General features: G+C 38.9%; 1 protein-coding gene and 1 pseudogene across 3 annotated transcripts; one reads left to right on the top strand and one right to left on the bottom strand.

The window, feature by feature from the left end:
* The first annotated feature begins 705 nt into the window (after positions 1–705).
* Positions 706–10,822, top strand: LOC103141728 (homeodomain-interacting protein kinase 3-like). Of its 3 annotated transcripts, XM_016674019.1 has the most exons (5): positions 706–2,048; positions 2,136–2,249; positions 3,347–3,484; positions 3,572–3,972; positions 10,812–10,822. In XM_016674019.1, exons 1-4 carry the CDS (start codon positions 848–850, stop codon positions 3,922–3,924), a joined length of 1,806 nt encoding a protein of 601 aa, XP_016529505.1. In that variant the 5' UTR covers positions 706–847; the 3' UTR covers positions 3,925–3,972; positions 10,812–10,822. The 3 variants fall into 3 exon arrangements, with proteins under 3 accessions (XP_016529505.1, XP_016529504.1, XP_016529506.1); XM_016674018.1 differs by lacking the exon at positions 10,812–10,822 and having other exon boundaries at positions 3,572–4,052; XM_016674020.1 differs by lacking the exon at positions 10,812–10,822 and having other exon boundaries at positions 709–2,048; positions 3,371–3,484; positions 3,572–4,052.
* An 8,434-nt stretch (positions 10,823–19,256) lies between these two features.
* LOC103141727 (probable G-protein coupled receptor 139 pseudogene) lies at positions 19,257–23,144 on the bottom strand (annotated as a pseudogene).
* Positions 23,145–24,882: the final 1,738 nt, after the last annotated feature.

Here is a 24,882-nt window from a genome sequence, read left to right as displayed (position 1 = left end):
GCTTTTTGTGCTTAAGTCTATAAAGAGTATGACTTTTTTTTTTTTTTTGGCGAACCAACCAACCCAACCTCTTTTAAGCCAACAGAAGACAACAGTTATTCTGACGATCTTTTTTTATTTAATTAAAAACAAACTAACTCTTTCAAATTAGCCAGATTTGTTCTGAGGATTATTTTAATTTAAGAAAAGCAATTGTGACTTTAATAAATTTGCAATGAAGTGGGATCTTTGCATGATAATAACGCTTAACAGTTGAAATATGAACAATATAATAACCATAAAAGTCGAATATTGGCTGCGAACCGGATCAAACATTTTTATGAGACCATTTAAATATACAATGATAATGAAAAACATACCATCCTGTACCTGCAACAAGGACCGCATTTAGATATGAAGTGTTTTTCAATAATTCCGACCCATACAGGAATTGTTATTGCTTTACAATGGTCCCACTGCGGCCTGTAAATTGAACAATTATTTATTTGCCCGATATTATTAATCAAAGAACGGGCAGGTTACCAATTAAGCCAATGGTTGTTTGGGATACTTGTTACGTTCCAATCTTTCCCACACTTTTGATTACTTGTTTCTGTTAAAATGTATTTTTTTTTATTTCAAATAAAATGTAAAATGTCTAATTTTCTGATCGTGCGAATTGTGGGCGTGGCTTCTGTCAATGTTCCGTCAGCAAGAACGCAACGAAGAAACCCGTCAACTTCATTCTGTCGCTTATGACAGAATGACATTCCATTTTCTCTTCAATACTTGCTTCAGAAGAGCCAACTTAAGACTTGCATTTTGCTTTTGCCATTCAACCTAGAGATAGCGAATTTTAAAGAATATCATGGAAGAAGGGACAAAACTCAATATCAAACTTGAGAAATATGTGGTTCTTCAAGGTAAGCTATCAGTGTACCACACTGAAGGGTTCCTGGGTGAGGGCTCCTATGGGAAAGTGGTCAAGTGCACCAAGCTTGACAATGAAGAGCTTGTAGCTGTGAAGGTTTTGCGCAAAGACTGCTTCAAAGAAGGAAAAAAAGAGGCAAAAATACTGAGGAAAATCCTGCAACTCGACCCTGAGAAAAACAACTTGCTGAAGTTCATTGAAAGCTTCAAATATAAAGGCTACTTCTGTTTGGCCTTTGAAATTCTGGATGTGAGTGTCTTTGACTTTATAAAGAGCAGAGATTTTGTACCGCTCAGTCTTCCTGAAATCAGAGTAATTGCTCAACAGTTGCTTGTAGCTTTGAATGCTTTGAAAAGCGCCGGTCTGGTTCATGCTGACATTAAGCCAGACAACATCATGTTTGTCAACCATAGGTCACAGCCTTTGAAAGTGAAGTTGATTGACTTTGGGTTGGCTGTGAAAGCGTCCAAACTGTGGTTTGTGGGCACTGTTCAAGCCATCGGTTACCGGGCCCCTGAAGTCATCTTAGGTCTAAAAATGAATGAAAGTGTCGACATGTGGTCTCTGGGTTGCAGTTTGGCCTACATGTACCTGGGTTACAACCTCTATCCTACACACTGCGTATATGAGGTCATTAGGGCTATCGTCCACATTCATGGTCAACCCCCAGATGATGTGTTGAAAGATGGCATGGATGTGCAACACTTCTTCACTAAACTCACTGACTCTTCTCACTGTACGTTCAGACTCAATACGCCAGCTGAATATACAAATGCAACAGGGTATGGAACGCAATTTAAAAGTGGCATTTACAACCGCATATCCGGCCTCGATGACCTGCTCAAGACTCGCCCAAGGCCGATAGACCCAATGGAGCGTGAAGATTCCCTTGGATTTATTAGCCTGCTAAAACAAATACTGTTGGTAGATCCAGATGCCCGGATCACCCCAGGAGAGGCTCTCGGTCATTGTTTCATAACTATGAAAAGTTTCTCAGGTGGGAGAAATAACTCCAGTGAAGCATCAACTTCGAAAATGGTGACTGACTGCAAAATTCACGAGTTTGCAGTAGACCATTATGTCATGTCAAGTGAAGAAGCTGGAAGAACAATGGAAGATGCAGCCGAAAGACTGCCAGGTGAGGCTAGAGATTCTGTCCTCATAATTCATACAAAAATCCCATCATCAAACATTGCAACCACTTTTACAAACCCTCTTTTTTCAGATAAAGAACAGCCAAGAAGGGCCTTAATGAAAGTATCATCCTGTTTAAAAGCTCAGCAAGAAGGTGTGGACCAGACAGACACTGCAGCCGATGGAAGAAACAAAGAACCCTCAGGTGAAGCTCACACTAACTCGTTAGCACTTAAAACTGAAGATGCACCGATCCAATTTTTCACTTCTGATACCAATACAGATATTGGAGGTGTATTGAATACTGATCTAATACAGTAATCAGTGCAGAATTGACTCTAAACATTTTTTTAGAGTCAGACAAATGTACTGAATTACAAATTTATTTGATAACTCGGCACCAGTACAGCATACTTAAATACACATAGATTCATAATGACAAAACTGTAGGTTGACTGCCTTGGGCAAATGTGTAGAAATAAGCTGCGACAAACCTTCTTCCAAATGGTTTAGAAAATGCAATTAGAAATTCTAAGTATAATGTAAAATAAGTAATAAAGCATGGTGTCGCTCAGAGCACAACACGTAGAATTAGACTGAATAGATAAGCCTCCCGCCCCTCCTTCTTCACATCAGACAAAACTGGTGTCAATCAAGTTGACTACGTTTGTGCTGGTTAGTACAGTAAAAAAAATGTTTGTGCTGCTTTGGCTTTGAAGTTATTAATGGAAGTTTAAAGGTCATAAGGTCAACCAACCCTCCCACTTTTATGAAATCAAAATGACCTTTAAACTTTCATTAATACCTTCAAAGCCAAAGCAGCACAAACAAGAATATTTGCTGCACAAATCAGCACAAACACACCTGAGTTGATTGACACCAATTTGAAGAAGGTTGAGGGGGCTGGTTGACCTTTTATGACTTCTGGGAAAATGTCTTAATATCTTTAAAATGATAGCGGCACAAACGGAAATTTTTGCTGCACAAACATAATACAAACATTTGACACCAATTTTGTCTGATTTGAAGAAGGAAGAGGGGGAGGGGAGCAGCTTCACTTAGGAGGCACATGGTCATGATACAGAATCTAGAAGTGTTTTTTCAATATCGGGAAAAAACACTTTTTTCCCGATATTGGAAAATCGGAAAAAAAATTTGGAAAATCGGGAATATCGATTATAATACAGATATTATATATAATATCTGTATAATAATACAGATATTATTATTGGGTCGGTGCATCTCTACCTAAAACCGTTGAGAATATATATATATATCTCAAATACTAAAAATTATTTCCAGTACAGATGATAAACCTTTTTCCAGATAAGGAGCAGATGGGGAAGACCATCATCAAAGTAAGGCCTTATATTTTTGCTTACCAAGAATCAGCTGAAACTATCGTCAAAACGTCAGGCAAGAGTAAATTTATACCCCCAGGTAAGACCTTGTCTCCAAAACCCTGGAGTACGTTTTTTTCTTTTGCTTCAAGTTTTAAAGCAACTTCTTGCATTTCATTTGACCCAGCCTTTGGATACAGAAGTGGGCAGAAGGGGTCTGAGTCAAAAGCCTCTGGAAAACCTCTGAAAGATATAGAGTGGAAAGAAAGGACCATTATCAAAGTAAAGCCATATTCTTCTGCTGATCAAGGCGGAAAAGACAGAGCTGACAAGAAAGATGTTTCGTCAGAAAAAGCCGGGTCCACTGATACTAAAACTCCCAAGAAATGCTCTGCTGCAGAGAGAAAAGGCATTTTCTGTATAAACCGGAACCCTTCTGATTTTGTGGAAGTTAAAGCTCGGAAGACATCAGCAATGAAGACCCGGAACTTCTTCTCTTGGCTGATCAAATTCATCTCATGCAACAGAAAATGTGACTGAAACAGTGCACAGAACTCCACAGCCTCCACATACAGGACACTGGGCGTTGTCTAAAGACTCCAAAGATCAAGAATTGTGTATCTCTGTGCATAATAAAACCTTTTAATTCCATTAAAAATTGATACAAAGATGTTGTCTGTGTGTGTTACGTTTATCACAGATGGTACATAAGTAAAGGTTGAATATATTGTGTCTTTTCAAAAGTGAATACAAATAGTAGTGTGAATTTCTGACCATGTAATAGAGGTGTGCACTACTGCATATGTTGGTATTGATCTAATACCAACACCAAAAAGTTTTAACATATCATTAAACCTCTGTCCCCTGTTTTTGTGTTTTTTTCCTATGAATTATTTTAGTTCAAACATAAGACAGAATTTTTAAAAAATGTATAGGTTCCTGGGGTTCATTATTTTTCCTAAGATACTCTTGGTTAATTATAGCAAATGCTTGGCACAACTAGATGCTATTACTTGGTTGGTTTGGATATATTTTTCTTCTAAATAAAATAAATTATGGTTTCATATGTGTAAGTGAAAATCTTAATATTTTTTCAAGTTGCATCTGATCAATGAAAGCTGGAACATAAATCAATCCTCTGGTTTACAACTTTTTAATTCTCTTCGTGTTGCCACTCTAATATTTTTTATTTGTGTTGTTTTTATTTGTTTTTATCACATGAAGCACTTTGAAGTGCCTCGTTGCTGAAATATGATGTACACAAAAAACTGACTTGACATTTATATTTAACTGAATTTACTGCCTGATTGTCTAATGGTATGCCTCCCTCTTGTGTCTAGTTTTGGAAACTGCAACAATACATTGTGTTGGTCGAGTTGTTTTAGTTCAATCTTCTCACTGTCTTGTACTCTTTGCTGGTAATCGGTGTGATTGTCACATTGTTTTACCGTGCAATCACAATAAGGCAAAAACACAAAAGATGAGGATATTTTAAAAGTGTCTCATCAAAACATGAACGTTTTTATTTTCCATCTTTTGCATTTTCCACGCATGCTGTAAATTATGTACAACTTGATCACCACTTGTTGAACCAAATGTATTGTTGTCCATGAAACAATGCTGGCATGCACCCTGTCTGCCTAACTGAGCTAAAAAAAAACATAAATTCATGTTTATGGGCTCAGTAACAGACTATCGGATTATTTGTGTGTGTATTACTGAAGGTGGATTGTGCATTTTTCATTAATGTAATTAGGAAAATAAATCAATTGTAAGTGACATTATCTTCCTTGGAACAGAAGCACATAAAGTGCAAGATGCCTTAGGTTATAGGTGAGGCAATATGTAGTTTCTGTGGAAAGTTTTTCATGAGGGAAATCAAAGCAGTTCTACAGGAAATTGAGAAACAGGGCTCCATTTTTGCTTTGCAGCCATCAGGCCGAAACGACCGTCAGAAAAAATAAAATAAAAAGTAGAGTCGCCTTCATATGGTAACAGAGACATTTCACTACGAAGACTGTGGATGATGAGAATCTCCAGGGACTGAACTGCGTCTTGACCACTCCTTACTACTTCAATCAAAGGAAAGAATTACTCGTAAATTAAGCCGAGCCCTTTGAGTTTACAGCATTAAATGTGTGTTGGTACATACCTGTAAGGCCTGAGTGAGTGAAGGGGCAGTGTGATTGGTTTTGAATCACACCAATAAACACCCTGAGGGTCCTGCAATGACAACTTATTTGGAGCCTTTACAGCTGCCGGCCTTTCTAATTAATCACAGTGTTTTGTATTGAGTAGAGGAGGGGAGGTTTTGGTGAGAGAGAAATGGGAGCGAGCCGGCATCCATCCCTCCAGACTGCTAAACACTGTGAACTCAGTGAACCAATACTGCAGGAGCTACAGAAGAGAGGGTTGTGCAAATGTGTATGCAGCTACCAATTATTACTTTCAATATTTCTGCTGCTGTCGCCTTGACTTCCACAGTATTACTTTTATGGCTATTTCTTTTTACCTAGTGCAACTTTTCGAGAATCTTCACTGACTCTTTTATTGCCATTGGTACTTCAATAGAGAGAGACATGGCAGAGCTCTTCAAAGGACATTCAAAAATATTTATTTACAATCTGTTTTTCACATAGAGTAAGTGGTTGCATGGAGGCAGAATCAAAGCAAAAGAAACTAAGTGAACTAAAAGTGTTAAATCCTTAATTATCTTGTGAATCTTTTGGGGTTTTAAGCAAATATACATGTTGATGAAAACAGAAAAGAATACAGACAATATGTTTGCGTGATATTGTTTCTAATGAATAAATGTGAGCGTTTGACATCCAAGATTTTTCCTAATACTTGGTATAGAAAGTAATACAGACATTTTTGCTTATTCTTCTACAGACTGGAAGGAGAATATAAATTTCAAGTTCTGACAGATTCTAAATTGGGTTTAGGTCTGAACTTTGACTAGGTCATTTTGACAAATGGATCTAAATGATTCCGCTGTAGCTCTGATTATATGTTTCAAGGTTGAAGGTAACCCTCCACCCCAATTTAAAGTCTAGGACCATTAGAAATCCACTTAGTTTAGAAAAGCCACAAATATTAAAGTTTGTTTTTCAACAAAATTAGTGCTTTTCCAAAGGAACCTGGTGATCTCTGAGGCTCACGCGGATTTATTCTGTCAGATGTCCCACTTGTTGACGTCAAGCGACGAACACTGTTGTTGTTTGGATTAATGAAAACTGAAAATATTCAACGAGTCCTACAAAGAAATGCATTCAACTGTCTGGGAGCAAATTGAGTGTGTGATATATCTGCTAGGTTGCGTTGCCCTGCTCAACAGATTGTAACCAAAACATGATGGATGGGCTGTCAGCAAATTCCAATTTGCATCCCGTGATTGTAAAACCTAATTACTGCCTGGAGGAGAGGCAATGAGGAGCTGGAAATCTCCTGCCATAGCCAGTCATAACCAGTTCACGTGCAACCTTATGTGAGGTTTCCAGACACGTGTCCCACTGACGTCTGTCCCTCGCTGACACTCGGCAGTCAAAGCTTTCTGTGCTTAATGAGAGAAATTAGGGCAACCTGGTGCCTTTTCTTCTTTGTACGTCACTCTTGATACCCAAACCTCTCCATCTCACTGTCTGTTCGTACCTCCTACCTCTGCCTCTTTGCAAGTGCTCACTTTGTTCATGTCCCTTTGTAGTTGCAAAAGGGTGTTCAGCTGGCAGCTGGCCCCACAAGAAAAAAAGATCTCCTTCAGAGTCATCCCAGTGTCAAACAGGATGGCTTTTATTGACAGTAGTGGCGGTGATTTTGTTAGATGATAGGGGATGATTTTGGTACAAGTATTCTGACTGGGGAGAGTAAATGGCTCAAACGAAACTCCCTGCAGAGTGATAAAGGGCACTTTAGGATGAGGTCAAAGATATAATCAACACCAGAGTGACTGAATAAATTACTTTTCAAAAGCAGTCGTGTTACTTGAACTTTATATCATCTTGTATCACTACACAGATATATTTTCATGTTGTTTTTTTTGAGTGATTTTGTGTGACATCAAATGAAGTTAGATTTTCACAATTTTCTAAAAATCTAAAGATTGAGAGAAAATTGGTTCCCCTCCCTTTACTTTGTTATCCTAAAATAAAGTCTTGTGCAAGAAAAATGCCCTTGGAAGTCACTCACAGTGCCTATACAAAAAATAAATATATAAAAATACCCCTCAACTCATTGTGAGACATTTTGACGTCAACTGGCTCTTTAAAAGGGGTGAATATTTGTGTGATCAATTATTTTGTGTTACTTTTTTATCTCTAATATTCATTATTTTGGAGAAATCAGGTTTCACTTTGATATTAAAGATTTTTTTATTATTTTTCTGTAAAAAATCTCAAATGTTGCAATAAAAAGGGTAAAACATCCAAGGGGTTGAATACTTTTTAAAGGAATTGTAAACATTAGTTTAATCTCAGTGTAAATCAAGTTGTTCTGCGAAGGAAACAGCATCATGGAGGCCAAGGAGTCTGCAGACAGGTCAGGGAGAAGGTTGTAGATCTGAGTAAAGACAGATGAGATTATACAACAAAACCTCAAGCTTTGTATTAATCAGAGAGGCTCTGGAGGATCTGCACTGGTCCATGTCTCAGGTGGGAGAATTTACTGAGGGGATTATTAGTTGTGGACTCCATTTCTACTCCTCCTTTTTGGAGGACTGGCAAGATAAAAGCCATTAGAAGTCTTTTTGCGACAAGTCATGTAAGGACGCAAGTAGATAAATGTGTTAGGAGATGGAGATACATAAAATATAGAAGCTGGCCGCAGCAAATGGGAAGATGAATAGAGTTAAATAGAGGGCAATCCTAGAAGAAAATATGCTGGAGGCTGCAAAAGCCTTGAGACTGCATGGAGGTTTATGTTCTCACAGGAACATAAACCTCTGTAATTGCAGTGAAATGTGGTTCAATAAAATATTGACTCGTGTGGATGAGTTCAAATGCATGTTACAATTTTGAGATGGCGCTTGAGTGTTAAAAAACTTTCAAAATAATCGAACATTTTTGTTAAACTCACAGTCATGTTCTTTGTGTTGACCTGTCCCATAAAAGCTGAATGAAGGGGTGCGAGTACTTTCCTGCATTTTGCTGCAGATGAGGAACTTCATTTACTGCTTTAAATAATGAATACCCAGTTTTGTGATTTAAGAGGCAAGGAGAGGAACTGTGGAGTATAATAAAATCTACTCTAAAGCTCAGCATCACCCTAAATCCATTTTTGTGTTATCAATTTGATCTTCATGTATATTTCATGAGCAATTTCCATCTGCAAGAGCTCTTAAGGTGTGCTTTGCCATTTCTTTTCCAAGCATGCTCATCTGATACAGTCAGAGAAACACTTGTTAGACGCTGTGTTGAGCCAGCAGGTAATTCTTACAGTGAGAAAATCACCCCAGCAACAATGACAGCAAGATGATCAGGAAATAGGATTTTATTCCCCATGGAAATTATACACTGACATCCAAGTGGCATCAATCTCTTTATGAACTCCTTTCCAATTATCATCCTTCTGCATGTATGCTTTAGGTCGCCTGTTTGCTTCCACCAGCAATCTGCGAGTCTCTTTTGCTCAGCCGTCCTGTTCATCAAGCTTTGCAATTAAATTTGCAATATTTAATCAGAGTTTTTCACGACATTAAATTACAACGAGTCAACACTGCCGGCGCGTCCCGACCAAAAACACTTTCATCGGTTGCAAATTCAATGAGATCTGATTGAATTACAAAGCATGAGGGGGGGAGAAGCTCAAAAAGCCTGGTCATCGGGTTTAAAAAATAAAAAATAAAAGAGGCTGAAGCCGATCAGCAAAATCTTGTTGCCTGGTGTTGTTTCCAAGCTTCATCACATTTGCAGTTTGTCTCTGAGCGTCTCGGAGTTTGATGAATGGCTGTCGCGGCCGTGTGTTCTCGCATTCTGATTTACCGCTTGAATTATGATTAAAGGGGGGAGATGTTTGAAAGTCGCTGCAGGATGAGAAGCCAAACTTTAAAACGTAAAGAGGGAGGAATTAAAGGTGAAAAGCGGGTGTGCAGGGGTGATGCGGCCCCTGTTCGCTGGGCCTTTTATGTTTTACAATAAAGAGAACAATGATGGATCACAGTAAAGAGGAGGGGAATGGATGGTGTGTCAACATCCAGTAGTTCCCGTCACTTCATAACTCCCTCAGGAAGGCCTGGATGCTTCTGTGGCCATGAATCACAGCTTTACTGTTAGACCGCCGGACTCACTCAATAAACCTTGACTTGATTGTTTTGAACCGACAGGCAGAAGGGTTACAGCAGACCTGTGTCTTTTGTGTGGATTCGAAAAAGATTATTTTGTTGTAGTTTGTAGAGTAAAATACATATATTTACATACACTGTAAGTAGACATGTTTTCCACTGTCTCAGATTAAAATCTTCCAAAGTATTTCCACGTAATAATCTTTCCCCTTGATACCAAAAACATGGCACTCCCACCTCTTTACTTCACAGTTGGGATGAGGTTATCAGGTTTACAAGCTCTTCCCTTTATCCCCGCAAATGTCATGACGGTCATTATAGGCAAATTAAGTCTTTTTTCTCATGAAAATGTAAACTGTATTCTGGCTTTTTATATCGTTTTAAGGATCAATGGCATCTTTATTGCTGAGTGGTATTTCAGCACATATTAGTACAGCATCTTCAGCAGGTTCTTTTGTTTCTTCTGATGCCCATATTTTGTTGTGAAATATAAAAATATGCTCTTAACTGGGACACACAGCCTATTTCCTTTCTGAATGATATGACGGTTGGACATGTTGGTTATGTTACACAGAATTGGTCAAACAATTGAACTTCCAGGTATCTGAAAAGTTCAATCAATAATGGATAAGACTTCTGAAGGTTCATAATTTTTCTCCTGGAAACTTGGCTGATTTGTTTTGCTTTGTCTATGATGTCAAACAAGAAAACAATGTGCGGGAGGGTTTAGGATATATCCAAGTGGTTGTCTTCAAATATAAAATCTCGAAACTTAATGACCAGAATCAGAAACATTATCACCTAGGCTTTTCAAAAGTGTTTTAAGGCATGGTAATTGTAATTAAACACATTAATAAAAAACATCTAAAAAAAAACCATGTCCCCAGCATTCTGCAAATAAAAATAATTTTAATCTTCTTAGCTGGACATTAATTCTTAATCTGATTTAATGCCAGAACAATTAAAAAAAAAAGATGGAGTTTCTTTTTATGCTGCATATCCATCTGTCTGGTTTCAACAGTGCTATATGACAAATAAATCAACCCACCAAGCTGCAGAGATCCATCGATTTCCAGTGTTTAAACAAATCCTTCATGATGCAAACAGGCTGTTCAGGTGCAAACGCTTATCATCATGTGTGTCATCTTCACAGGTGATCCTTTGTTTCTGCTTAGACTTGCAGTGTGTTTGATGCTCAGACCAGCTCGGATGAAGCGCCACTCCAACATCAAGGTGATGTGGTTTGGCCGGATGAAAGGAGAGGGAACTGTGTTGCTCGTAATACATTAAACAGGCCGGCTTTCACGGTCAAAAGCAGGGCAGCTGCAGCGGGGATCTGCGTTGCATGAAAAGGAGGATTAGCATGGATTCACGATTCTTCACAGCGGTAAAAACAGAGTCATATGAAACTTGACTATTAATGAGAGAGATGCACCAAGTTTGTTTGTAGACACAAAACATAAGTAACAGGAAAATCCTCCAGCGAGGGTAGTTTAACGAAACAAACACACCCAATTCTGCAGGTTTTATTTATTAATAGCTGGATTATAATCTACAGTAGCTTGACATGTCGCTAAACACATTGGAGGGGTCTGAGTTCCCTGAATGATGCCAGGGGCGATGCTTTATCTGGCTTTGACCCCTGGTGGTGTCTCCAGTTTCAAATTGGCCTCAGTAGAGGAGTCAGGTGAGGTGGGATTCAGCGACCACGGCTGCAGATGATTACATGGATAGATGAACATTATGCTAGAACTGGTAGACCACCAAGACCACCAAGTTGAATCTGAAAATGTCCCCCTGCAAAATAAGTGCATGAATTTCAATCCATAGATCTCCAAAACACAGTATTTGTGAATTATTACATTTTATTTTGGACATGACAATGAAAACATCTCTTTCAACTTTGGGAATGACAATGATGTACAACACATTATTCTGTCTTTCTATCAGCTCTGGAAGATCTCAAACATTTTTAAGCTATGTGAAACTTTTGTTTAAGTTACGTGGAAAAAACTAGATAAACAGAAGAAACAGCCAAATCTTTGACAGCTGGAGTAGCGATTTCTGTGTAGCATGCTAATGGCAACAATTGTTGCCATGCTTACTTTTACTTGCATGCAGGGATACAATTCTTATTATACGTCAGCAGAAGACCCTGTATAGACCATATGTACAAAAATAGTTTAGTTATGTTTGTTAATGTATTTTACTGACAAGTTTGCAACAGATTTACCTCCAGCAGTGCATGCAATAAGCAAAGAGGTCTGGTCATGTTACCATTCACTAGCTAAATTAAATTAATACTGCTTAGAGTAGACAACTTGTTATTTTATTTCTAAATTTAAACCAGCTGCCAAAAGCCAAAACATCACCTTTAGAGCTTCCTGAAGTAAAACAAAAATGTTTCGCAACAGTTGCTGCCAGTGGGATTAAATTGGTTTTCAGAGAGATCTACAATGATTTCTCTGAAAGAGGTTGACGTTGAGGGATACGTTTTGGCCTGGGAGTATTTAAAAGAATAATCTGAGTAAAAGTAACTAGTTTCTGTCTATCTCAGATCGTACATCAGGGATCTGACGGTTCAACCTATTCCCAACAGAGCACTTTGTTCTCAGGCTACAGGTTTACTGGTGATTTCAAAAGCTTCCAGAAGAAGAATGGGGGGGAGGAAGATCTTTCAGTCTTCAGTCTCCTTTCCTGTGGAACCAGCTTCCAGTTTTAGTCGATGAGGCAGACACCTCTACCTTTAAGACTAGCCATAAAACTTTACCTTTTGATAAAGCTTATAGTTAGAGTGGCTTAGGCTGCTACAAGCTAAGGTATCTTGAGGACATCCTGGAACCAATAATGGGAACATTAAAACAATCTCTAACAGTTTGGTTTTGTCTGTAAGGGCCCTTCAATTGAGAATAACACGACTCCTTCCTGTTCTCTGAGATAATCACTTGCTTTATTTCTTTCCCCAGTGAATTGTTCACGAAGCTGCCTGGAACGATACAGCATGTTTTGCCTGAGTCACTTCCTCGCTGAAAGCAGAATGAACCTCTCTGAAGAGAAACATTACCCCAGATTGTCATTTTGTCGCCCTCATGGCGTAATTTCCCACCTGCGGCAGACACAGTCAGAGGGAGGGCTCAGGTGTGACATGCAGTGACTGTAATTTTGCAGATTACTGATGTGGATGATGTGCAAGGAACTGTCTCAGAAATCTGTTTCAATATTTCGGCAACTTTCAGTAGGAAAGGAAGCGTGAGTCACGTTATTGCAGGTTGGAACCGCTCCGTTTTTTTTTTTTGCATCTTATTTGATTTATAGTCGTCATTCTTTTTTTATATCAAACTCAAGGTCTGCACGCACACACACACACACAAAAAAAATCTTACGGTTATTGCTCAATAAGGAAGATTACTTGAGTATTTCAGAGAGTGAGCCTGGAGCAATCGCAGGCACGGACACCTACTGTACATCACAGACAAAATGTAATACAGTGCTTCGACATCGCCGCAATAAAGACAGCCTCTGAGAAGAAAATAATATAAAAAGAAAACATCCACAGATGCTCATAAGCTGCTCAAGATGAAATCCAAACAGAAACAGTTTTGCTGTATTTAAAACTGAATGTTCTAACATTTACTTTTTTTATGACTGTCCTTGATACTCCATTAGCTGATTGTGGATCAAAGCTTTTTTTCTTTTTGAGGTGAGGCATTATTGAGGTTAAGTGGATGTGTTTGTTCACTTTATACAAACCTGCCAACCTCCTCCTCTGAGTGCCATCCTGTAGTAAAAACTGCAAAAAGCAAATGACTTTGCTCAGCATGTGAATAATGTTCATCAACGCTTTAATTGAATCACTAAATCACGACAGAAATCTCCCCTGTTAGACCTCACCATCTGTTCCTGGTGGTAAAAGTTCACTGTAAAACTTCCATTAAGTCCATTTCTGAGTAGAACGTAGCAGCTGTGACATTTGCTCAGTCCTCTGTTTTATCAGTGGCATCATTTCGTCTGAATTTGCCATTATCCACTTTATCATTTCTGTCAGAACCTCTGAGGACGTCAGCATTAGGCATTAGGTGGAAAGCTTATTCTGGGCCTTAAATCAGAGTGGTTGTCTCATTAAAATTTCACTCTCATTTTTTCCATCTCAAACTGCTTAAGTTATACATTTTTGGGGACTTTTTAAAAATGTTTTATTATTATTATTTTAAAAGCCAGCATGTGCAAGGGGAGCATTTATGTCTCTGATGGAACTGAAAACCAAAAGTCTTTTCTCCACAAGTGCAGATGGTTTTTGTTTCTTTCAAGGACTCGTTTTGGGAAAAAAATATTAACAACCAGATGGCTGACAAGAATTCAATCAAAGCTCAGCCTGAAGAACACAATCACGAAACAGATAGTAAACAAAACTCTGAATGTGGAGACAGATTTTTTCCTTGTGATTGCATATCTTTTCCCCCTTTCACTTCTATTAATTTAAAAGTTTCACAAAAACTTGCCAGAATATTAGAAATTAAGTTTACTTTTTCAGTTTCTAGCATAAAAAAGCAACAGAAATCAATCACACAGCTGACACAGTTTTAGAAAAATTTTGTATTTCTGAGAAAACAGTATTTCTGTGTGGAAGTAAAGTGCAATTTTACTTTCCATTGATCTGTGTTGCACCAATGGGTCAAGGTGTGAGACATGTGCTACATTCTGGACAGGACAGAGCATTTTTATCCCAGGGTAAAACATCAGTGCACCAGAACAACAGCAACTAAGAACACACACGCTCACACACACCTTGGGTTGGGCTGCTGGAGTACATGGGAACAGATGCAAACTCTGTGCACGGAGAAAATGGCTGGAAAAATGCATGTTGTCAGGAGTTTGCATGTTCTCTCTGTGCATGTGTAGACACTCAATGTCGTCTAAAGTCATGCATTTTAGGTTACCCAGCTTAATAAGAATGATTCTGATGTGGAATGAGCAGATGAGAACAATGCATGGAGGATCTGCATTTTAGGCTCGTGCTCAGCTTAAATATATCCATATAATTATTACTTCACTGAAATATTAACAGCCTTTGATTTGGATAATAACAAACAAACAGCAAACTGGTCCACTGGTCTTTCCATGAGCCTGAGGTGTACAGGAATTGATGAATTAAGAAACATTTGCTCGTGCGCTCACGCACGTGCACTCTCGTACATGCAATCAGCAGCAAACCCCATCACAGTGCGATCAGGCAGCCCCATCAATCTTTATTACTGCATCTCCACGCCAGACATGAAGCGCAGACACACACATGAAGCCACATATCTTTCCTCAATTTTTTTCCACCTCCCCCTCTCATTCTCTCTTTTCTCCTTGTTTTTCTCCTTACAGAGAAGCAAGAGCCTCTCCTGGTTTGGAGTCGACAGGACATTTATCAGATGAACCCATTTTATATTACCTTGAGATGAAAAGCACAGTGACCTCAGCTCATATAATCTACAATAATGTGGGTTTATTGAAAAAAAAAGGGGGTTGTGAAAGGTTGTCTCTCTGAAACAGACAAATGTTCTTTTATTTTACTGCTGGCGTTTTGTGCATAATGTTCGAAAATAGCAGAATTTCTTCCGTTGCAAGAGGTGTTAATTGGTTTATCCTGAGATCTGTGATTAACAACTGGCTGGCTGTGAATATGGTAATAAGAGAGGCTGACTCTGCCTGTGGATGTTGTTTGAAAGGTGAAAAAAAATGTGTTGCTGCTTCAATTTAAATCTAATATGATTTTTGCCGAGCACAGTGCTGTTTGTGTGTGCGTCACCTGATGAAGATGATTTTCTCCTTTTGCGCTCGGCTGAGTCAACACTGTCCAAATAATTACATTTATCACTGACAAAAACGCCTGCTCTTGTTTCTAATCATCATAGTTACCTTTCCTGAAACTGATTGTAAATTGGAGAAGTAATGGACTTATGACGTGAGTATTTGGGTTTTTGTTTCAAAAGGACGGCAAGTTCCTACCATATAGTTAAAGAAAAAATAAAGTTTATGTCTAAATCTGCTGAGTATTTGGGTTTTTGTTTCAAAAGGACGGCAAGTTCCTACCATATAGTTAAAGAAAAAATAAAGTTTATGTCTAAATCTGCCAGCTCTTTTCAAACTTTTAATAATAAAAAACGGTGCAGGGGACAACGAAAGCATTCAAGAGGGCAGCCATGAAGTTTAACTTGGACCCAAGCATTCAAATGGACAAGAGGCAGTTCTCTGATTATTATTGGATTTGGCAAACTGACTAAAAGCAGTAGGAGTTTAAACTGATTTAATGTCTTGACGTGAGAAATAAATGGATTGTGTGTCTTTTTCAAACAGTAAATGTAAATATCTGGCTTCAGCTGTAAGCGACATGAATCAAAAGTAATAAAAAAAACACTATTAGCCATAATTGTCTGCCTACTTTATGACTGCGTGTGATTAAAAAAAAAAAAACATCTTCTATGCTAATTGTAGAATAGCTTATTGAACTGAGACACAAAGACACATTTCACCAACAGCTCAACCTTTAGACAAATTTGTATTTATTCCTTTATTCAAAAAATTTGAGGCAATAATTCACTTCATACTCTATACAGCACAGTAATACATTTTGATACATTCATGAGGCTGAAAAAAATGTTTAATTATGCAAGCCTGTACAGTCACATAAAACAGTTTTAAATACTGCCATGGAGAGAAATAAAAAGAAAGTACTTCTGTAGAAAATCACAATCCCATAAAACACTGAACTGAAATGCAACAAGCTTCATTTGCACATTCAGGTATATATAACAATGACAGTGTGCTGTGTGTATTCATCTTCGTCTTATATTAAATACGTCATAGGTTTTATATGTTACTAGTTCTATGGCACAAACTGATTTAAAGCTTCAGTCTAAGACAAGCTTTATTTGTGCGTACACTTGTTCACCCACGCACACAGTCACTCACTCTGAGGAGCTGAGCTAGAAGAGAGAGAAAGAGAGGAAACTGAGGATGTGTAGGAGAGAAAATACAATTTACCCCTCTCATTGATCTATGCTTGGTTATCTTCTTAATATCAGGCTCCAGAAAATATAAAGCCCCTGTTTTTTCCCCCTCATACTGGGAAATATTTCTTGGCAATGACCTCCCCTCCCACACTTGTTCCCATCCTCTATGAGAGACCTCGCCTTGCAGAGTGGAGATGACTGCTGGATGTTACACTTAACCACTGTTTTGGTTTCCCAGCATGTCTGCCTCCAGCATGGCATTAAGGTGCGAGTCCCTCACAAATGTCACATTAACATGAGAGAAAAGCTGGACGCGGAAATGAATGTCAGCGCAACGCCGATCTGGCACCAGCTCCTCAGGGCCGAGGCAGAAACAATGTTTCCGCAATTTTACCTTCCTAATGACCGCAACCTGCTCATTTAGCAGTATTGATTAAAATAAAGCACATATTTTAGCTCCATTACATTCAGTGCCGGGGAAGAGTGGGGGGTAGTTAAGGAGCTCACTGAGTGATTATTGGTTATTGACCCGCTGGTCATTCATCTCCATTAAATAATGCACAACATCCACTGGCTTCCCCTCATGGTCTTCAATAATGGGCATCAATTTTCTGATGACAAAACATGGAGTAAAATCATTAGTGCGCCCATAGCATGAAAGACTCCGAGGTAATCAGTGAAGGAGTAAAAGAGGACACTTGAGAAATTAACTTTGAGCGAGGGCTTTAAGGCGTAACGTGCAGGAAAAAGAGGAATGAGATGGAGGAGGTGAGAAACAGATGGCAATCGCCAATCATTCATTCAGTTCGCAGTTGTGGAGAAAATCAATTAGTGAAGCACAAAAAAGTGGGAAATTTGCAGAAGACAAGCCCGTTTTAGGCTTGTGAGCAGCAGAAAGCGGGATATTGGAGGTTTTTCAAAATTAGGTAAATAAGAAAATCGGTTCCTGCAAGGGAATAGTTGCTAACTACGTCTCATTTCAATCTAAAGGTGAATATAAATATTTCCTCTGTAATAACAACTTTCATTTTTTAATAGCCTTTGCAGTAAAACTGCTAAGGAAGGATTTTCAAATCAGTTTCAATGCAAAAATATCTTTAGACACAATGTTGGCAACCTGTTCTATATATATATACATCTATACCTATTATCATGGACCTCTTGACTAATTACTTCAGTCTATATATATATTAATCATTTAAGATGTTTTATCTTATGTTAGATTGATATACAAATTCTTGTTTCTCCTTTTTTAAATTTAATATGTGAAAATGTCCTTATTTTTTATTTTGATGTATAGAGACTATATTCTCATTAAAAGGAATATGCTTAAATACTGTAGTAAAGCCTTACAAATCCTAATTCTCGGATCAGTTTAATTATAAACATTTCAATAAGAATGTATTTCTCTGCATTTCACTAATAGAGGTTATTAGGAACGTTCCTGTCAGGAACATTTGACGACCTCAGACGTTTAAGATTAGACATTTGCTAATACTGTTAGTCCCGTTCAAGTGTGTGTTAATGAGATTAACTTAATGCTTTCTTTAAGCTTGACAATTAACTAACTATAAAGTGCAGATAATACCAAAACTTCATCGGTATTATATGGTCGACATCAGCCCTGTGATTGTGCAAACTTCAATTACTCACCATTGATTCTCAGGTCTCTAGTAGATTTTTTCTGTACAGTAACCAATATTTGTCCTAACTGCTGTTTCTCCAGGGTTTTTTTTTTATATATATATTTTTCTCCAATATTAAAAGTTTAAGCTATGATACTGTCCTGACGATGCATCAGGAGCATAGCTTTATCATTTGTTTGGAACGAATCTCTTCTGTTTTTGTGCAGCACCATTAGGCTGCTAAGCTAATGTCGGCGTGATTGCTATCTGTTTTGATTGCTGGTAATTTTGTTTGTAGCACTTCAGTTTGGTTACATTAATTGTGTGAGAAGACTTACAGAGAAGACTTACATTTCTCCTATTTCATACATAAACTTAGCGCTTAGCTTGCAACATTGTAAAATATAATTTAGTACATCTTTTGGATGTTAACATTTTCTCAGGCAGCTGAGCCAACATAGTTAAGTCAGTATTTTGGACACAGATGTATTGAAACTAAATCCAAACCTGAGATCTGATTGTTCCCACAGGTTACGCTATAATACTATGTACACCGCTAAGTAGGACGGCAAAAAAAAAATCTTAAATCCAGCAGCTTTTTTATTATTTTGTACATACTGCATGTTGAGTTTTGGGCTTGTGACAAAGAGAAGTTGTAATTTAACCAACACAGCTGATTTTTAGCTCAGAAAATCAGACTTTCAATCACAGACAAAGGTATCATCATGTGTTTCTCTTAAATCTTTTATAAACATAGTGCAGTCCAACCTCTACTGGCAATCATTATGGTACTTGAATTGAAACAAATGCAAGATAATAGTAAAATTTAAAAAAAAAAAATTACCGTGACTGATTTAGGTCTAAAGTAATCTTTTAAATTCAAAGAATTACTGTCCAGTAGTGACATTACCATTTTGGATGGGAAGGAGGCATTGGAGCACAATTCTAAAGACAGATTAATTATGTAATTGTATTCAGTAAATTTTTCTATTGTTTACTAAAAAGTGTATTCATTATTTTTACATGCTATTTTGAATAAAATGTAAAGTAACACTGGTATTTTTTTCAAAGTCTATACAGCAGGGATCAAGATAAGGGTGTAAAGTTTTTCATAAATAAATAAATACATAAAAAATTATGTTATTTAGTTTTTGCTAGTGTATACACTGTTGATCAAACAAAGCATTTCCAACTGTTAAAAATCTTCATACTACGGTAGTTACTATGCAAACGGTCATATTTTATTCATCGTTATGTTACTCGATTTGAAAGTCAAAATTAATCATTTGCCACAATCATTTACTCCGGCAGTGAAGCTGACCTGGTAAAAGATTACTTTTTTCCACTCCATCCCATCTCTCCTACACACAGGATTCTAGCTTTCAAATATCTGCAGAAGTGTAGGGAATTTGATTTTCATTTAAAAAAAAAGGAAAAAAAGAGAAAATAGTCTGAACATTTGTTTCAATTTTAAGACTTCAATCTCGATTCAGTGGCCTACAAATTCCATCCGTCCGTCCGTCCATCCATCCATCCATCCATCCATCCATCCATCCATCCATCCATCCATCTATCCATCCATCCGTTGCTCTATCTTCCATTTTTAGATAACTCTTGTATCTATACTTATGAGTGGAGAAATATGTAGGAACCCTTTAGAAGGTCTTGTTTAAAGAGTACAAACAAAAACGAAGTAACGCTTCTTGAAGTGTCTCAGACATCGAAGCGCTAAACAGGAGTTTATTTGTCTCCTAAATATGCTCAGATCAGCTACAGGCTCAGAAAAAGCTTAATGTGTCTGATCCCTTTAGACATGTTTTAGTAGAACTCTGCCTTTCAGCAGAGCTTCATTAGATAGATGATCCCTAATAATGTGCAATGGAGGGTTAAAGGATGAACGTGCACTGATCTCAGTCTGCTGTCTTTGGGCCATACAGCAAAAAAAAGAAAAAAAGAAAAGAAATGGGAATGTCTTTATTTAAATGTGTTCTTTCAACAAACCAACAATGGCATGCAGTTAATGTGGTTATGGTTTGCTGTAAAATGTGTAGAGCAAGTAGCAGAATGACGAGACCTCAAATGCGTCACTTTGGCCCTGAGACCGGATTCAGCGTGGCATAATGGGACAGAAAGCTTTAGATGGGGGAAAACAAACCAACAGGAAGGGAGAGCAGAATATCTAGTCCTCTCTACCTCTCTCTGTCTTGGTCTCCTGGAAAGATAAAGGGTTAAAGACATCTTAATTTGCTTTCATTAAATGCATCTGGATGATGGCTAACAGTAAGTCATCAAGGACCATTAATAGTTAATAGAGGACTATCTCCTGGTTGCAGAAATTTCCTCATTCTAATAATGGAAAAGGTGATAACTAGTTTAAAAATACCTCAGTGCTACACTGACACCAAGTCACATTTCTTTTCTTGTGTTTTTGCAAAGCTACAGTAACAGTCATCTCTACCATGAGTAAATATTTCACCAACAAACAGAGGAATGAAAACTCCTTCGTCCAGTGATGGTCAGGGTTGAGTTCTGACGTGAGCGTTGACGTGTAGGCGAACTATGAGCACAGCACAGTCAGGAGAAGAGTCAGAACGTGTTGTTCATTTCGTAAGAGCCCTGTTTAAAATGCATTTGAGACTCCTCTGCATATTAAAATGGAAATGACAGAGCTGTTTTACATTTCTGGACAGAGACAGTCACGACCGTGGGCAGTGGGCAGTCTGTCTGCGTTGTGCCTGAGTGAATCACCCCCACAGGTGAGATGTGCAGGGGTCAGACCGGCAACAATTTCCCCAACAGATAAAAGACTCATCTGTTAAAAGCTCTTCCTCATTTTCTGCCATGAACACGAAGGACCATCCATGACCAAAACATATTTGATGATTCACCAAGGACTCATCGTCATCTTGTTTTGTTATTTTATGTTTTGCAAATGGCGGCTCATTTTCACGGGTCGATGGTGGTGATATGCTTTCATCTGTCCTAAAGTTTAATCCTCAGCAGATGTGTTTTTTGCACGAAGGGACCAAACAGCATCTGACTGATGCTGTTTGCTGCTTTATGATAACTTTGTTGATCACAAGAGGCTTTGAAATTTTGCACCATGCATCTGATGTGTGCATTGCACCTGTTGAGCCATCTATTTTATTATCGCTAACAGGATAAACTTGTGTGACCTCAACGAGTCCCATGTGGCCACAGTTTGCCTGAAAGATTCAAGGGACCACTGCTGGTAGGTGTGGACTCAAGAGGAGATGCAGATGGGCTTTCCATTTTTGTCGTACTGGTACACCAACATCTTGATGCAGTGAGAGTTGGCCGGCGAAATCCAAGGGCTGCTTGTGATGGAGAAGTTGTGACTGGCGTAAAATGGCTTCGGCTGCTTCCGGCAGTGGATGAGGGCTCGGAGCATGTTGGTCGCCATGGCCCGGAAACGCTTGCTGATGAAGCAGTAGAGGAAGAAGTTGACGCCAGTGTTGAGCAACGCAAGCATGTTCGCCACGTCGGTGAGCACGTGGAGCAGGCGGCCGGCGCTTTGTGAGGTGGGTGGCGGAGAGTAGAAGTGGTAGAGGATCAAGACGGTGCGCGGAGCCCACAGAACTGCAAAAACAGAGGTGATGGCGAGGAGAATGGCGGTGGTCTTGCCGGTGGAATAGCCACGCAACCTGAAGCAGTTGCGGCGCTTTCGCAACTTCCGCACGATGCCGGTGTTGAGGGAGAAGAAGACGGTGCAGGGAAGGAGGTAGACGGTGGCGCAGTGAGCCCAAACTAGGACGTGCTCGGCCACTGTTCTTCTGCTGCTTTCTCCTCCACCTCCTCCTCCTTCATCGCTTTTGCCCACCCCGGGTAGACTGTGCCAGAACTCAGGCCACCAGTAGTAGGGTGCGGCAGATAGCAAACAGCCGACGTACACCGCAAATATCACCTTGCGTGTTCGAGCGGGGTAGGACACCGTGTGGTAGCGAAGTGGGTGGCAAACAGCGATGTAGCGGTCGATGGTGAGAGGCACTGTTATCCAGATGGAGGTGTGGATTGAAGAGAACTCCAGAACCTGCACTGCGTTGTTTATGGATGGAGGGAGGAAGGAAGCCAAGATGAAATCCTCCAGGATGAAGTCAACAAACACAATGAGGAGCAGAACAAGGATGTCAGCAGCAGCCAGAGCCAGGAGATAGTTGTAGGAGGACTTCTGACGACGCAGCACCAGCTGGGACAGGATAACCACAGTCAGGATGTTAGCTGGGAGTGGTGAGCAAGAGGGTGATTGAAGGAATTGGGAAAATGGTGGTGAAGGTGGAAAAGAAATGGATATAGGGTTAGGGCAGGGAGGGAAACAGAGAGATTGATTGTTAGTGGACTCTGGTGATTGCAAACAGCCAGCAATATACAACACAGAAATGCAGGAGCAGCTAACGGCGACAGAAATGCTGCAGACACTGACACAAGTTGCACAGAACAAAAGCATGCGAGCAATTTTAATATGAACAAGATGAAAAAAAATATTCTGCCAAGCTAAAAGTATGCCAACCCTGTCTGTCTTGGTTCCTCCTATCTGATTCTTCGCTTCATTGACACCTGCTGGGTAATTCCAGGAGCAACTGCATCTCCCTTTGGCCAGATTGTTATCTCCAATCAGGAGTAAAGTCACAACACAGTGACAAGGGCAACATGCAGCCTCACAGTCTTGGCAGTACTGTCTGCCGTCCATTCGCCTGTGATTTAGCTTCTGAAATGAAGCTCAAAGTCAAGCCACCTCCCCCAGTCTGCCTCACCTTCGGATCGATGGTTTCACCCAGAAATAATCGTTAAACATTTTCACTGATGTTGACAAAGATCTTTGGCCAATTTGCATCTACCTTGCATTCGTAGGTCAGATGGTGTTGGTAAATTAAGGGTTTTTGAAAAAAAAAAAAAAATCAGAAAACACTCGGATAGCCTTACATTTTTCATAAAATAGGATGAAAAATATAATTGATAAGAGGAACACCTCCACATTTATTCACACTTATAATGGTTAAATCCCACACAGGTGTTATATTAGGTGAATGTCATTAGAGGACCTTTACTAAGTATTTTGAAAGCCACTCATTCCTTATACTTAAATATTTTGCTTCGACAGTCAACGTAATCCTGACTGTTGAAGCGAAAACGAACACCATTGTGACAGCAGTAGAGCTGTTTGAAGCCATAAGAAAGAAAATTGTAGCAGTTTAATTGTCTATTATTAGATAAGGGACTTAAATAGGTCTCAAAACAATTTGAAAAAATGGAGGGCATTAAGAACAACTGCCAACATGCCCAGGGCGGGCAGTATGCGTGAGTTTACCTTCAAAGCTGGCTGTAAGAAGCCTCTACGTCTGTGTAAATGAAAATGTGAGGACATTTGTGAAAAATGAAAGCCAAGTAGCGCTTGACCCAATAGCATAAAGATGGCCCAAAACAAAGCAATAAACAGACTCAAGTACTGGGCTGAGTTTTGAGATTATCAACCTTTTGAAACAAGATATACATGTACGAATGTACCGATGTCAGAAATTATGAAGTCACTACAATTTTAAGGCATTAGACGTGGGTATGATGGACAGTCAAATTTCTTTTAAGTCATTTTTGATTCAGCACTTTCATAACAACTGAGGGTAGCCTAGTAATTTCATTGCGATATAAATGGCGTATTGGCTCTTATTTAAGTGCAATTCACTGTGAAAGGGTATAACCATTTTGTGGGATGTATAAAGAATTTCAAAATATTACAATTTTTGGATTTTTTTTTCTTCACAAACATTTACAAACAAATTAATAAATACTTTAAAATGATAACTTGTGCTTCAGTTGCCCAGCTAACAAAAACACTGTAAGTACTGTACCTGTCCTCTTTTCAGTGAATAAGACGAATATTTCAATGCAACCTGTTGGCACCGTGTCAAGTCATGTCCAGTGAGTTACCTCAAACAGAGACACTTCTGACATCCTACTGCAGCTTCAGAGACATTAATCCACTTAGCAGCCATCACTGTACATGCAAGCTTGTGTGATCGTGTCCCTGTCTGCAATAATGCATCTGGGATTGGATTAAATATGGCAGCTTGGAGTCTGGGAGATCACACTTCACAGCCTCAGCCACTATCCAGTGATTACAAATTACAAAGATGGCTCTGGATAATGATTAAAGATGTGCTTGCAAGGCTGGGAGGTTGTGCAGCAGAGTGCGCACACATCAGCAAGTGCTGGACTCTGAACATGTGCACACAAACAGATCGTCAGAGACGAGCCAATTCATTAGGGTCTGATCTATCAATAACCATAAATGACATGCCGAAGCTGTTTGGAAGATTTAGCACACCAATACATAAAGGGCTACCGAATGCTGCACTCTCCAGCTTGGTTAATATCAAGAAAAGGATATGGAAAATCATCTTTAGCACTGAGTTTTCTGGAAGATTTGAATATTTTTTTTCATAAAATGTTGCTGTATTCTATTAAAAATAAGTATTTTGGTTATGTTTTTGTGGTTTCTAACAGATATATCAACATGATTGCACTCCACATTTGATTTGGAAAGTAATTAGGTGTATTTCACGCATAATTCTTTCACAAAAATACT

The sequence above is a fragment of the Poecilia formosa genome, unplaced genomic scaffold (genome assembly GCF_000485575.1).
Source record: "Poecilia formosa unplaced genomic scaffold, Poecilia_formosa-5.1.2 Scaffold88, whole genome shotgun sequence".
Classification (NCBI taxonomy): Eukaryota; Metazoa; Chordata; class Actinopteri; order Cyprinodontiformes; family Poeciliidae; genus Poecilia; species Poecilia formosa.
Note: the sequence above shows the minus strand (reverse complement) of the source record. Positions and strands in the feature narration are given on the sequence as shown.

Bases quoted from the DNA above. Each gene is read 5' to 3' on its own strand.
- LOC103141728 (XM_016674019.1), top strand. From the start codon at position 848: ATGGAAGAAGGGACAAAACTCAATATCAAACTTGAGAAATATGTGGTT. The intron at 2,049-2,135 runs GTGAGGCTAGAG...CTCTTTTTTCAG, and splicing joins TGCAGCCGAAAGACTGCCAG to ATAAAGAACAGCCAAGAAGG. The intron at 3,485-3,571 runs GTAAGACCTTGT...CATTTGACCCAG, and splicing joins GAGTAAATTTATACCCCCAG to CCTTTGGATACAGAAGTGGG.